This window comes from Theobroma umbraticum, unplaced genomic scaffold (genome assembly GCF_002168275.2).
Source record: "Theobroma umbraticum cultivar Fairchild unplaced genomic scaffold, ASM216827v3 scaffold_4.1, whole genome shotgun sequence".
Classification (NCBI taxonomy): Eukaryota; Viridiplantae; Streptophyta; class Magnoliopsida; order Malvales; family Malvaceae; genus Theobroma; species Theobroma umbraticum.
This window is the reverse complement of record NW_018397258.1, coordinates 563,262-575,998: the sequence shown is the minus strand read 5'-3', so window position 1 is coordinate 575,998 and position 12,737 is coordinate 563,262. Positions and strand designations below refer to the sequence as shown.

At 38.9% G+C, this 12,737-nt stretch overlaps 1 protein-coding gene and 1 pseudogene across 3 annotated transcripts; one reads left to right on the top strand and one right to left on the bottom strand.

Annotated features, from left to right (window-relative positions):
- Positions 1-3,825: 3,825 nt before the first annotated feature.
- LOC110414546 (putative disease resistance RPP13-like protein 1) lies at positions 3,826-8,789 on the bottom strand. 2 transcript variants are annotated; one of them, XM_021425816.2, is made up of 2 exons: positions 4,289-8,789; positions 3,826-4,207 (listed from the first exon to the last, which is right to left on the bottom strand). In XM_021425816.2, exon 1 carries the CDS (start codon positions 8,555-8,557, stop codon positions 4,361-4,363), a length of 4,197 nt encoding a protein of 1,398 aa, XP_021281491.1. In that variant the 5' UTR covers positions 8,558-8,789; the 3' UTR covers positions 3,826-4,207; positions 4,289-4,360. The 2 variants fall into 2 exon arrangements, with proteins under 2 accessions (XP_021281491.1, XP_021281490.1); XM_021425815.2 differs by having other exon boundaries at positions 3,826-4,204.
- Positions 8,790-9,280: 491 nt separating this feature from the next.
- LOC110414550 (cation/H(+) antiporter 15 pseudogene) lies at positions 9,281-12,112 on the top strand (annotated as a pseudogene). The gene is made up of 2 exons (XR_016351043.1): positions 9,281-9,672; positions 9,767-12,112. The product of XR_016351043.1 is annotated as a cation/H(+) antiporter 15 pseudogene (transcript).
- The last annotated feature ends 625 nt before the right edge of the window (positions 12,113-12,737 follow it).

Below are 12,737 nucleotides of genomic sequence, written 5' to 3'. Positions count from 1 at the left end.
TTGACTAAATCCTGGTGCCTTCTTGGATGGTTCATCGTCCATTCAGGGTCAATATAAAAATCATTTAATTAAGAAATGGAATCCAGTAAGGGAGCCTAAGAGTCAATATCTTCGGTGGTGTTCATAATTGAAAACTCATGGTGCTTTCGTTCTTAGTGCTCTAGGTTAGAAGGGCTAATCATACGTTTTATACTCTTTTAAGTGCACTAAATTAATTTTTTAAAGAAGGTAAAGCAGAACTTGTTAAGTTTGTAAGTATTGATTGCTCCGATACCATGTTACGAAAAGATGATTTGGGTGTTGAAAACTTAGTTTCTCATTAAACAGCATAGTGAATATATAAACAGTGTATGAGTTATTTGCTGCTGATCTTGCTGCTGTTGATCTGTTGTTGGGATTTGAGAATTCGTTTCTGATCTTGTCAAGATGCAATTGCTTGACCTGAGATTTCTTGTGTTTTTTGCCTTGGGATCTGTTGCTGGCTTGTTATCCTTTACAGCATAGACGTTGAAACTCTGAATGCAGTCAGTCCCTAAATTGTTTGGTAATCCTTCATCTCTCCCTCTTGACGAGTAAATCCTCATTATCTGCTTGGTTTTTCTACTGTTCTAAGTAAGATAGTCAGGTTCTCAGATTCTCAGTGCTTGATGTCTGATCACTGTGTCGGGTGAAGCACTTTTGGTGGCATAATTTTGACTAAACAGGTAGCCAGGGATTCCCCTTTCCTGGTTGCAAATTAAGGCAGCGAGCAACAGCGAAGCTCCCATTCTGTATGCTAGACAATGGCAATTGGGCAGGGCACCCACCATTAATCCAACCTTTTCCAACTGTTCCACCACTGCATAAAATCAGGATTCAAGGAGTCACTGAATCTTTCCTTTTATGTCCCATTTTCAGATGTATCAAAAACAACTGTATTCTTGCAATCAAAGTCTAGAAATTGCTGTTCCGGGTTATGCCAAAGCAATGACATACAAGTAACAGAGATGTCTTGAGTCTCACTCGAGCTGTCTCGCAACAATGGCCTAAACTGTGCTTTCGAAAGACCCTTCCTGTGGAAAAAAGAAAGCCATTGCATATCTTTTCACAAGTACAAGGTAATTTTCCTTGGAAGATCTGCATGGTGACTTTCCAAATGAAGTAAGCATAGAAAAAGAAACGAAAACTGAATAGAGATATCCTGCGGTCACCTCCTGGTTTGCATAGAATATATCCCACAGTAACCTGTCCCTCTCAAAGAACCCAAAGCTCTGGATATGGTCAAAGGATGCTGAAGTAATAGTGTTGTAGCAATGTAGAATACTAAGACTCTATGGCCAGTCATCATGGCCGGTTCTCTTTATTTGCATGTGTATGTAACTTGGTTTGAGCATAAACCAGCAGAAACAAAAACATAAAGGAAATATATATAAAAAAATGAATTCAGTCTCAATTATTTCAGTCTAATTTAAACACAGCCCAAACCTTCTTACTCATTCAAAGCACGCAATTATGTCATCATAAACTTTCTTTAATGCACGTCAACTGCATGCTCCCAGAGAATTTCAAAATTGTTATAATTTTGTTCTTTACTACTGAATGGAACAAATCTTTAATTTAATCTAAAAATCGTCAGTAAAATAAAAATAAACTGAAATAATGATTTTTACGTATTTTTGCAATGGATGATTAATTATGTTAATTGGATACATTACTTGGCAAAAAGAGAAGAAAATAAAAAAGGAGGAAATGCTAATATAATACTTTAAACTCTACCTAATTATTAAATTTGTTAGATCTTTGATATGTGAAAAGAAAGCAGATTTCCGCGAAAGGTACGGTGTACCAGCATGATGGATGACGCCCAGCTTTCCAAATAATCAAGCGGTGGCAACTATAAACTGACCGTCTTATATGGACAAATTGACGGTTGTGATCGGAATAAAAATTCTCAATTTCACACAGTATTTTGATTAATAGTTTTTGATAATTTTAAATCACGTATTTAATTTTATATTATAAATAAAATATATTAATCTCTAAACTCTCATAAATCGTAATAACATTAACAAATAATCCAATATCAATAAATCAAACGTGCTCCAAATGGGATAGAGAATTTTTATTTGATTGATTGGGCGGACCGCTGGTTTTTGTTCCGGATACATTTGTTCAGGTCCCACCATTTTTATTTTCAGTGATTAAAATAGCATATAATATATACATATATATATATATATATATATAGACTTAGGTTATCTGATTGATTGATTGATTGATTGAGACCATCATATGATTCACCTTCTGGGTTAGGTACTTGTGTATTCATATTTTTGCATGAGATATGTAGCATAAAAAGACAGAAAAATAAACAATGGAAATACAACAGTGAGCTCCTCTTCTCTTAGTAGATTCAATGAATTCCATAACAAAAAATTATACTCCCACATACAGCTGAACTTGAAAGACTTGCTGTTGCAAGGCATGGGCTTTGCTCTTTTTGTTTGAGACCCATTGGAACTCATCGACCAGGACAAAAACAAAGCAAATGAAAAACCATTCTAACAGTCAATGGAGAAGGAACACTAATTATGAGAATTCATGAGGAGTGCCTGTTCATTATAACAACAATGTTTAACTTTTTTTTTTATCACATGAATTGTTTAAATCTTTTACACTGTTAATAAATTAAATGCTGTATGATCGAATGATTGATATATAAGCATGATAATGATGATAATGAGTTCTGAATGATTATGGGTTGCTACATTCCAATGATGAGATGATATCTGAATGATTGAATTATCATGAAAAGTTGCAAAGTTTATCCTTAATCAATCACAAGACTGTTTCTTAATTTGACATTGTCTCAGCTTCAAGCTGTATGTGTTAGGACTTAGGAGATCTTTGACATGATCTGATTTAACATAATGAATCCATCAAACTTCGGTTGGGTTTGATGGTTTGGTCATTGTTCGGTCCTGGAAGATACGGGCCTTACTTGCAGGAAAGGAAGGAAAAATAAAATAAAACAAAACGGATTTTTTTTTTGTTGAATGTAAAATATTTTACGGATTAATGAAAAAAATTCTACTAATCAATGGATAATGTATTGTGTTTGAGAAAAGAATTTTTTTTGATTAAAGAAAAGAAAGGGTTTATCCAGAAAAATAAGAAAAAGGAAGAAGACAAACCAATTACGAGAAAGAATAAATCAAATTAAAAAAATATAAGAAGTTTAGGCTTAGCTGGTCATAGATGATAATCAAAATTTATAAATAACAACCAATACCCAAAATAAATAACTAGTCTGTTTACAGTTTTGACCAATATTATAAATGTGTTTGACCTTTTAATTAGCCCCTAGTTGCAAGCTTTGATTCCGTTAATGACGCTGACGAATGATTGTTAATTGTTGTGTGTAAAAAATACTTTTGATTACTTATGTTGTCGATTTGACTTAGTGTGATGCTACAATCTCTTTTTTGTTGATTAATAAGAAAATTTCTAAATTATTGTATGACTACAGCGTATGATTCTGCTATCAAGTAATAGTATTTAACCTACAGTTGGATTTTATTAACGAAGTATAATTGTTGAATTTGATTACCAAAAATATAGATTACTGCTAGTTTCGGTTGCAAAAATTTTTAAAAATGCTGCAAAGGAAAAGCTTAATTAATTAACTTATAATCTGTCAAAAGTTACCCTCCCATTTAAAATTTTCAGACATGTTTGTGGTCTAGTTCTTGGAATTTGTCTGAATGAAACCAAACTAAGTGATATCCATTTATGCTTTTGGGCTATATATGTATATGTATCCAATCGACTAAGCTATTCCTGATGGCCCGTGAAGAACAAGCACTTCGATTTGGGGGAACAGAGACAGAATCTAACCAAGTTCTGTCCAATTTTATGTTCTGTTTGCATGGTTTACAGACCAATGCGTGTGATACATGGGTTAAAACGAGCTCTCCTGGGAAGAGAGAATCAACATTACCTGGTTGTAAGTTTACAGCTGAATATACCTTGTAAGGGTGTCAGGACCGGTTTGACGACAAGCAATCTAGAAAGAGTTATGGCAATGAGCAACGGTTGTGGAAACCCAGAGCTGACTCTAGTCAATCTAGATTGAGAGAAGCCTGTTGGGATTTTAAGATGGTCGAAAGAGTCAACATGGGAACTGGTTGTCTCACCAAGGCTTCATCTTTTGTCAAGAAACCACCTGCTGTCCATAGGAAAACCAATCAAAGTGACATTAAAAAAGAAAGGAGAGATTAAGTTGACGTTGGAGTTCACAGACAAGTACCTGATTGGCTGTCTCTGCCAATTACAAAAGAGAGTAGCAGTAAAATCCATATGTAGTTTGTTCAAACTACTGTCAGAAATCATCATCCCAGCTTAAACAGGAGATCAGAGAGTATTGATGCAAGCCTATGTTCTTCTTCATTTCATATTGCTCCTTCACTCGAGGGCAGTCCACTATTTGAAGGAAACAAAGATTGACTGGCAAGCTCTCTTCTGGTAAGGCTGAGAGATCATGGCATCTTACAATTCTCAGATATTTGAGTGACTTAAGATGTTGGAGAGCCCGTCCCAGAACCTTGAGCTTTGGCAAGTGCTTAATAGAAAGAGCAGTAAGAGACGAAGGAAGCATCCTTTCTGGAAAAAAAACTTGATCAGCATATCCACCAATAATCCCAAGACTTTTAAGAGCTTTGAGCGTGCCAAAACCCCATTCTGAGATAGGCTTGAGATTCCCACAACTATCGACCACAAGACGCTCAAGTTTAGTGGGCAGTGCACCTTCGGGGAAGGACTTAAGATTGGGGCATCTTCTTACAGTCAAGTCTTGAAGGGATGTAACATTATGAACAGGTAGAGACTTCAGTTCATAGCATTTGCTTACATGAATTTTTCTCAGGTTAGTGGTTGGGAACCCCCCATCTGGGAATGACACGAGATGAGGACAAGATACGACTGTCAATAAACAGAGTGATGTGAGATTGTGAATGTCCTCAGGGAACCTCTTCAAATTCCCACAACCAATAATTTTCAGTTCCCTAAGCTTTGTGGCGGTGCTTGCTGTGAAGTTTCTTAATCCAAGAGAACAGAGGGAATCACATGACTCAATAGACAAAGATTCAAGAGAATTGTTACACTCCATCATTTCCCCAGGTAAGTACTCCAGTTTTGAGCATGTCATGATGGAAAGAGTTTTTAGTCTGCCAGGTAACTTGCATCTAGGAAATGATGTGAGAGAATGAGAATTCCAAATGCTTAATCTTTCAAGAGACACACTCTGCATCATCCCAGAGGGCAGGGACTCTAGTTCACTGCTAATCCAGAGATCTTGCAGCTTGGATGGGAACTTCATTTCTGCTAAGGGTTGAAGACGCGGGCATGCCCAAATCTCCAACTTGTTGAGAGCTGTGAGTTTGTGCATTTGGTGTGGCAATACCTCCAGTTTTGGACAGTTGAAAATCAGCAATTTTTGTAAAGAAACGAGATGTTGCAAACAAGCATCACTCATGAATAACACCTCGAGCATATCACAAGCGTGTATTTCTAATTCTTTGAGTGATGTTAACTGTTTCAGCAAACATTCTGACAAATAGCTGAGCCTCTGAATTTTGCAAATATAGAGAGATGTAAGGGAATGGAGACCAAAGACATTTCTCAGCAGCACCTCATCACACTCTTCCAGTCTTAAGTTGCTAAGTAATGAAGACCTTGGAAGTGCAAACAACTGTAGACATCCACGCAGATGAAGCTGAACCAAGGAGGGAAGGAGAGTAGGCAATTTTCTCAACTCTGGGCAATCTTGTATAGAAAGCTTGTAGAGGTGAGGCATCTCTTCTTCTGTAGACAGCATATTTAATTCCATGCAACCAATTATTCTAAGTTCCTTCAAGGAAAAAAGGCAGGTGGGTAATTTTAGCAACGTGGGACAACATTCAATGGAAAGTTCAAGAAGGCTGGGAAAAAAGGGCATTCCCTTTTCCAATTTTCCTGTTGATGTAAGCCTGTCAAGGGCAACTAGCTCTTCACAACCTTCAATAATCAATTTCTCTAATGCAGCAAAACGATGAGAGATTCTCCTTAGCTTAGGACATGCCTGAATTTGAAGGTGACGAAGAGAACAAAAGACATCCTCTTCAACCCCCAGGGATGGCCACTCCACCAATCCCAGCAAGTTGCTTAAAACTAGAGTCTTCAGACAGTTATGCTGTGGAGCTGGAAGCCTTTTTCCATGGTAGTAACAGATGGTCAGCTCTTTCAGTTTTGTCATTGACAGTATTAAGCTTATCAGTTCCTCTGCAGACTCTTCATTTTGCAAAACATGGATTTCCTTACTCCATTCCAATTCCAAGGCACTGAGAAACAGCTTATTCTCGAAATTGGCTTCAATAACATCTCTAACATCAAGCACATTTTGCAAACCTGTGATGGAAACACTTCCTTGGAGGTGCACCAAGTTCCTCAACTCCCTTATTCCAGGTTCAGCATGCTTTCCCACAATAAAGCTAGATAACCTTTGAAGGCTTACCAATCTTCCAATTCCAAATGGCATCTTCCGCAAGCTGCTTTGACTCATATCAAGATGTTTTAGATTAATCAAGTTTCCAATGTCAAAGGGGAGTTCAATTAGAGAATGACAACCTACCAATAGCAGTGTTTGCAAGTTGTAAAGGGTACTGGTTGATTCAGGCAGCCTTCTCACTGAAGTATAAGATATGTCCAAATACCGCAGGTGTTTTAATTTTCCAATTGACTCAGGTAGATCAGTAATTTGATAACTGTTCAGAGATAACACCCGCAAATACTTGAGTTTTGGTAGCAGTTCAAGCAGGACCTTCCCAGGCATATGGCTAAACTTTCTTCCACCGCCCAATGCTAGGAAAGTCCTCAATGAAATCTCACCAGGATCAAAGACCGCAAATTTTGTCAACGGTTCATAGTAATCACGAATGTATGACAAGTGGCGAGCACTTTTGGGAATCTTATATTGGCTCCCACCTTCAAAGATATCCTCCAACCTAAAACATATTCCTTCAGAAACAGCTTTTGCTAGATCATGTACAAGACCATGCATCACATAAACCAATTTGTCAGGACTGCGTTGTTGAAAAAGTGATCTTGAAAGCAAGCCATGGAAGTACTTTCTAGCTAAGTCCTCCATCCTTATACCTTTCAACTGTGGCACAAAGCCTTCTGCTATCCACAGCAGTACGAGCTCCTCCTCCCTAAATTCATAGTCTTTGGGGAAAATTGAGCAATAAGCGAAGCATCTCTTAAGATTAATAGGGAGATGATGATAGCTCAATTTTAAAGCAGGAAGAATACCACTATCATCTGACAAACACCACATTCCGCTATCTAAAATTTCACACCATTCATCAACATTAAGCTTTGAGCGCAGAAGACCTCCTATGGTTGATGCAGCAAGGGGCAAGCCTTTGCACTTCTTCACAATTGCCCTACCAATGGCTTCCATTTTGGGATTTACACTAGTGCAGATGTCAACAGCATGTTGCTTAAACAACTCCCAACAATCTTCATCAGATAACAGCCCAAGAATGTGATCTGGGACAGTGCGCATGATTGATGAGACGCCTGCATTTTGGGTTGTTATTAAAATCTTAGAACCTTCTGCCCCAGCCCTTAAAGGTTTCCTTAAACTAACCCATTGATTGTAATCTTCATTCCATACATCATCAAGAACAAGTAAAAACCTTTTTCCTATCAATTTTTCCTGCAAATTTACTTGAAGGTTGTTCAAGTCATCAGATGTGGGAATTTCCTGGCTGAATGACCCAATTATTGTTTTGGTTATATGTTTCATATCAAATTGATCAGAGACATAAACCCAACTTTTCAGGTCGAAATAATCCTCCACTCTTTTATCATTGTATATAGCTTGAGCTAGAGTCGTCTTGCCAACACCAGCCATACCAATGATGGGTATTACAGAAAATTGGGTAACAACATCAGCTTCATCAGACAATAACAATTGAATGATCTTCTCTCTATCATTGTCTCTACCGTAAACACAAACTTCATTCAGCAAGGAAGTTGTCTCAGGCCTTTTCCTAACCCGGGACGAGCTCTCTTGAGCAACATCTCTCAAACCCAGAACATCTTTTTGTTTCACAAGGTATTCCAATGAATCAATAATCTTCATAATTTTGGATTCCGTCCCTTCCTTAAAGTTCCTAAGAGTATCAGAAATTACCTTACGATATTTGGCGAAGAAATCCCATACCTTCCCGTTGAATTCAGGCTCTGGTTTCAACCGCTGCTCCAAAGCTTTGATTGCAATCTCATCCAACACATCCTCTGCATCATATACTGCATTTTTTAGCAGCTTCAGCCAAGCTTCAACGATGGGTCTCTCGAACTGCTTTTCCTCAGCATCGTTAACGACTGTAGCGACAGCTGATAATGTCAACTTCAACTTTTCCAGTGAATCGTGGAGTTCTCCTCCTCGCACAAAGTTTAAGAACTCTAGAGACAGCAACCTCTCGAACAAATTCTCCAAAAAGGTCGAGAGAACAGTCTCTCCAACAATATCCATCACTATTTTCCAGGTGGATGAACTGAGGGAGGATGACTGATCGAACCTAATGAATAAAGGAACTGAAAGAACATGGGTTTTGCGGTGAAAGAAAAGGATAAGACAAACAAAACTAAACCCAAGGATATCGAAGTCAACGACTGATTATCGCCAAGAAATAATAATAAAAAGTAAAGTAATGTTCTGTTTACTTTGAGAATCATTGAAATGATCAGAGGAACATTGAAATGTGAATGCATTGCTAAGTGAAAGTCGTCAACGCATGGCCAATGAAGGAATGGAGAAGTCCATCCTTTGACTATGGTTACAGGGTTGAATTCTCGGATGTGGTGTAGCGAACGCCATTGAAAACCAATCACTGAAATCGCGGTTAAAATTACGTACCACGTGATAATCCAAGTGACCTTAGTGACGGTTTTATAAGGATATTTATTCGCATGAACCAATTTTTCTTGATTTGGTATGTTCGTTCATGAGATCAATACGCTTGGATCGCCAAGAAAGGGCGTAATTTCACAGTATAAATTACGCGCCAAAGTGCTAATTTATTAACATTCGTGGTGCAGGGAGAGATTCCGTTATTCCAAGAGCAAACGACGGACTGTCACCAAAGCTTTCTCATAAAAATGCGGATAACCCTACATTCCAAAATTTTGCTCTAGTTGCAAAACTCACAACAATCATGTTTGCCTTTGCAACAAATAGCCGTTTGATGTCCCTTCTTGGACTTGGCTTGGCTGCCTATGTTCTTTCTCCAAAGATCTTTCTCTTGGCATTTTCTCGTTTCTAGGCTGGCTACCAGGCAAGTGCTGCGAAGGGGTGGATTATCCGCCGCGACCTTGGCTGGACAGGGGATTACTTGGGGAAGAAAGTGAACCAAGATGAGTAACCTATTCGGAGGCAAATACAATATAGTCAACGGCTTGAACAATGAATTCAAAGTATGTTACAATGAGGAGAGGACCTTTGCCAACACTGATTGGCAAGTTACGAACCCCTTGTTGAAATCTCTTCCTATCTTCATGTTGCAGTTGAGCATGGTTATATTGTTCACTCGTACTTTCATCATCGTCCTCACACCTATTCGTCAACCTCGCTTTGTTTCTGAGATTCTTGTACGTATATGCAATTCAATTTCAACCTTGATGGCCAGCATTAGATTTTGTTTTTAAAAATGTAGTTGATTTGTTTGTTCATCTATGAATGTAGGCTGGCATTGTGTTAGGCCCAAGTGCGTTGGGTATAATAGGCTGGGTATCAAGTAACATCAACCCTTTTGAGGGGGCTTTGTTGCTGGAGACAATGGGGAACCTCGGCGTCACTTTTTACATGTTCCTAGTGGGTCTCGAGATGGACTTAACCCCAGTCCGAAAAATGGGGAAAACAGCCTGCAGCGTTGCCATAGCTGGGATTGTTTTACCAGCGTGTGGAGGAGCGGGATTGTATTACTTGGTGCTGCAGAAGGAGCAAGAAAACCAGCGTCGTCCTTTGGAGGGTGGTTTGTTCTGGGCCATTGCCCTTACCGTCACAAGCTTTCCGGACTTGGCTCGAATGCTTTCGAGCCTCAAGCTCATGTACACGGATCTCGGAAAAACGGCCTTGACTTCAGCCGTTCTGACTGACCTGTCTTCTTGGATTCTTCTCGTGGCAGTAGTCTCTGCAGTTAACGGGCGTGGCAAACTGTATACGGTAATCCCAACCATGTTGTTCCTCGTAGTATCTTGGTTCTTGATGCGTCCATTCATTTTGTGGGCAGTTAAACGAATTGCATTAAGAAATGAATCGTCAATGGAAAGCAGATACAACGAAAAACAAGTATGTTACATTCTATCAGGGGTGCTCCTCTGTGGGTTTTTCACAGAAATCTGTGGCGTACATTCCATGTTTGGAGCTTTCATGTTCGGGCTGATGATACCCAGTGGAGAGCTCGGGACCATGATCATGGACAAAATTGAAGAATACGTGGTGGGGATTCTGCTGCCGCCTGTCTTCCTAATTACAGGGCTGAGAACCAACTTTGCACACATGGCCGTCGAACATACTTCTCATCTGGTGATCATAGTCATACTCGTGGCATCCTCTGTCAAAGTTGTGAGCACCCTTCTCGTCTGCCTGTACTTAAAATGCCCAATTCGAGATAGTTTGGCCCTTGGAGTCCTTATGAACACCAAAGGCGTCCTTGCCATCATTGTTCTTAATGAAGGCCGAAACGTGAAGGGTTTTGACCAACAAACTTTTTCTTGGATGGTTCTTTCCATATTGATCATGACAGGTTTGGTTGGCCCGATAGTCAGTTTCACTCACAAGTCCACGAGGTACACGAAGAAATACTACCGTAGGAATTTAGAAAGGAGTAAAGTGGAGGCAGAGCTTCGAGTCTTGGCATGCGTTCATTCCAGCAAAAACGTTTCCGGCTTAATCAATCTCTTGCATATTTCAAATGCCACGAGAAAGTACCCGATTACCGTCTTTGCTGTCCATTTGGTTGAGCTGACAGGGCGAGCTTCTGCAATGCTAATTTTCCATGATAAGACTAGGACAACCGATGTGATTGGGAACGAAATTAATCCAATTAGTCGAGGAAAAGCTGAGGCTGAACAAATTGTCAGTGCCTTCGAATCTTTCCACAACAACAACCATGCAGTCTATGTTCGGCCATTGACAGCTGTGTCGTCCTACGCCAGCATGCATGAAGATGTTAGCAACTTCGCGCTAGACAAGGGAGTCACTGTGATTTTGCTCCCATTTCACAAGCAAGCAAATGCCCATGGGGGATGGACGGACGAAAACCTTCAGCATAAACAAGTGACTGACAATCTACTGGCAAATGCGCCCTGTTCCATTGGCATACTTGTGGATCGTGGCCTAACCCCGCCTTATCTTCCCCTAGGATCACAACATGATCGTAAGAGGAAATGTCGCATTGCTATGCTCTTTCTTCAAGGACCTGATTACCGTGAGGCATTGGCTTACGCGTGGAGAATGGCAGGCACTTCAGGCGTAATGCTAACTGTAGTGAGATTCATTCCTGCAAAAGACGTGGTGGAGTTTGCAGAGAGCGATGCAGGAGACGGTGGTGGTGATGATGACGATGACGACGATGAGATATTCGCCGCCATGTTTGAGAAAGAGAAGGAACTGCTGCTTGATGATGATTACATAAACGAGTTTAGGTTCAGAACAATGCATAATCAATCCATTTCTTACATCGAGAAACAAGTAAACAGCGGAGACCAGATTGTATCAATCATACGTTCAACTTACAATGATTTTGATTTGTACATAGTAGGTAGAGGACATGGCATGCAGTCTCCATTGACAGTAGGGCTATCAGACTGGAGCAATTGCCCTGAGTTAGGGCTCATCGGGGAAACATTAGGAGCAGCGGATTTCTTACCGTCGGGCTCAGTTCTGGTCATGCAACAATCCGCTCCTCTCCCTAGTGCACCGAAGAAGATCGTGAGCTCTGCTCGGAAGAAAGGGTTGTTTAAGACTAGCGGGCAACCATCGGCTGTACCATTTGTTAATCATAGAAAAGCAGATGATTATTATTGATCATATTATTCGAAATGATAACAATTAAGCTTTCATTTTGGTATTTAGCTATGTTGTAGGAGCCAGTACTAATTTTATAATTCCTTTTGTTCCAAAGAAAAAAAAAACAGTAAATGATGTCAAAAGATAACCTGTATGCTAGAAGAATAATTACATATAAAGATTAGGTCTCTCGATATTCAACATTTAACAAATAAAATTTTGATATATAATATGTATCTCAATTAAATTAAATGTAATTAAAAAATAAATTAATCAATAATACTATTTACAAGTTATAAGGATCACGTATTGATTTGAGTACATTTTTTATGAATGTAACGTAAATTCACTTTGCATTAAAAAAACAAAAAGAACAAAACATTTAGCTCTCGGTTTAATACATGGGAATTTTGTTTTGTTATACCTTAGTCCTAGTATAACATTTCAAAATCAAAATCTTTATGATTATTATTATTATTATTTATATTAATGTCTCAAAATAATTAAATAGCACCTAACAATTTAACTCGATGACAAGGCATCAAATCCAAGTTTAGCTAATTCTTATCAATATTCAGCTAGATTTTGTATTTTTTTAATCCTTTTTTTTGTATAATTTGTTGATTTTAACTCTTATTAAAAT

Bases quoted from the DNA above. Each gene is read 5' to 3' on its own strand.
- LOC110414546 (XM_021425816.2), bottom strand. From the start codon at position 8,557: ATGGATATTGTTGGAGAGACTGTTCTCTCGACCTTTTTGGAGAATTTG.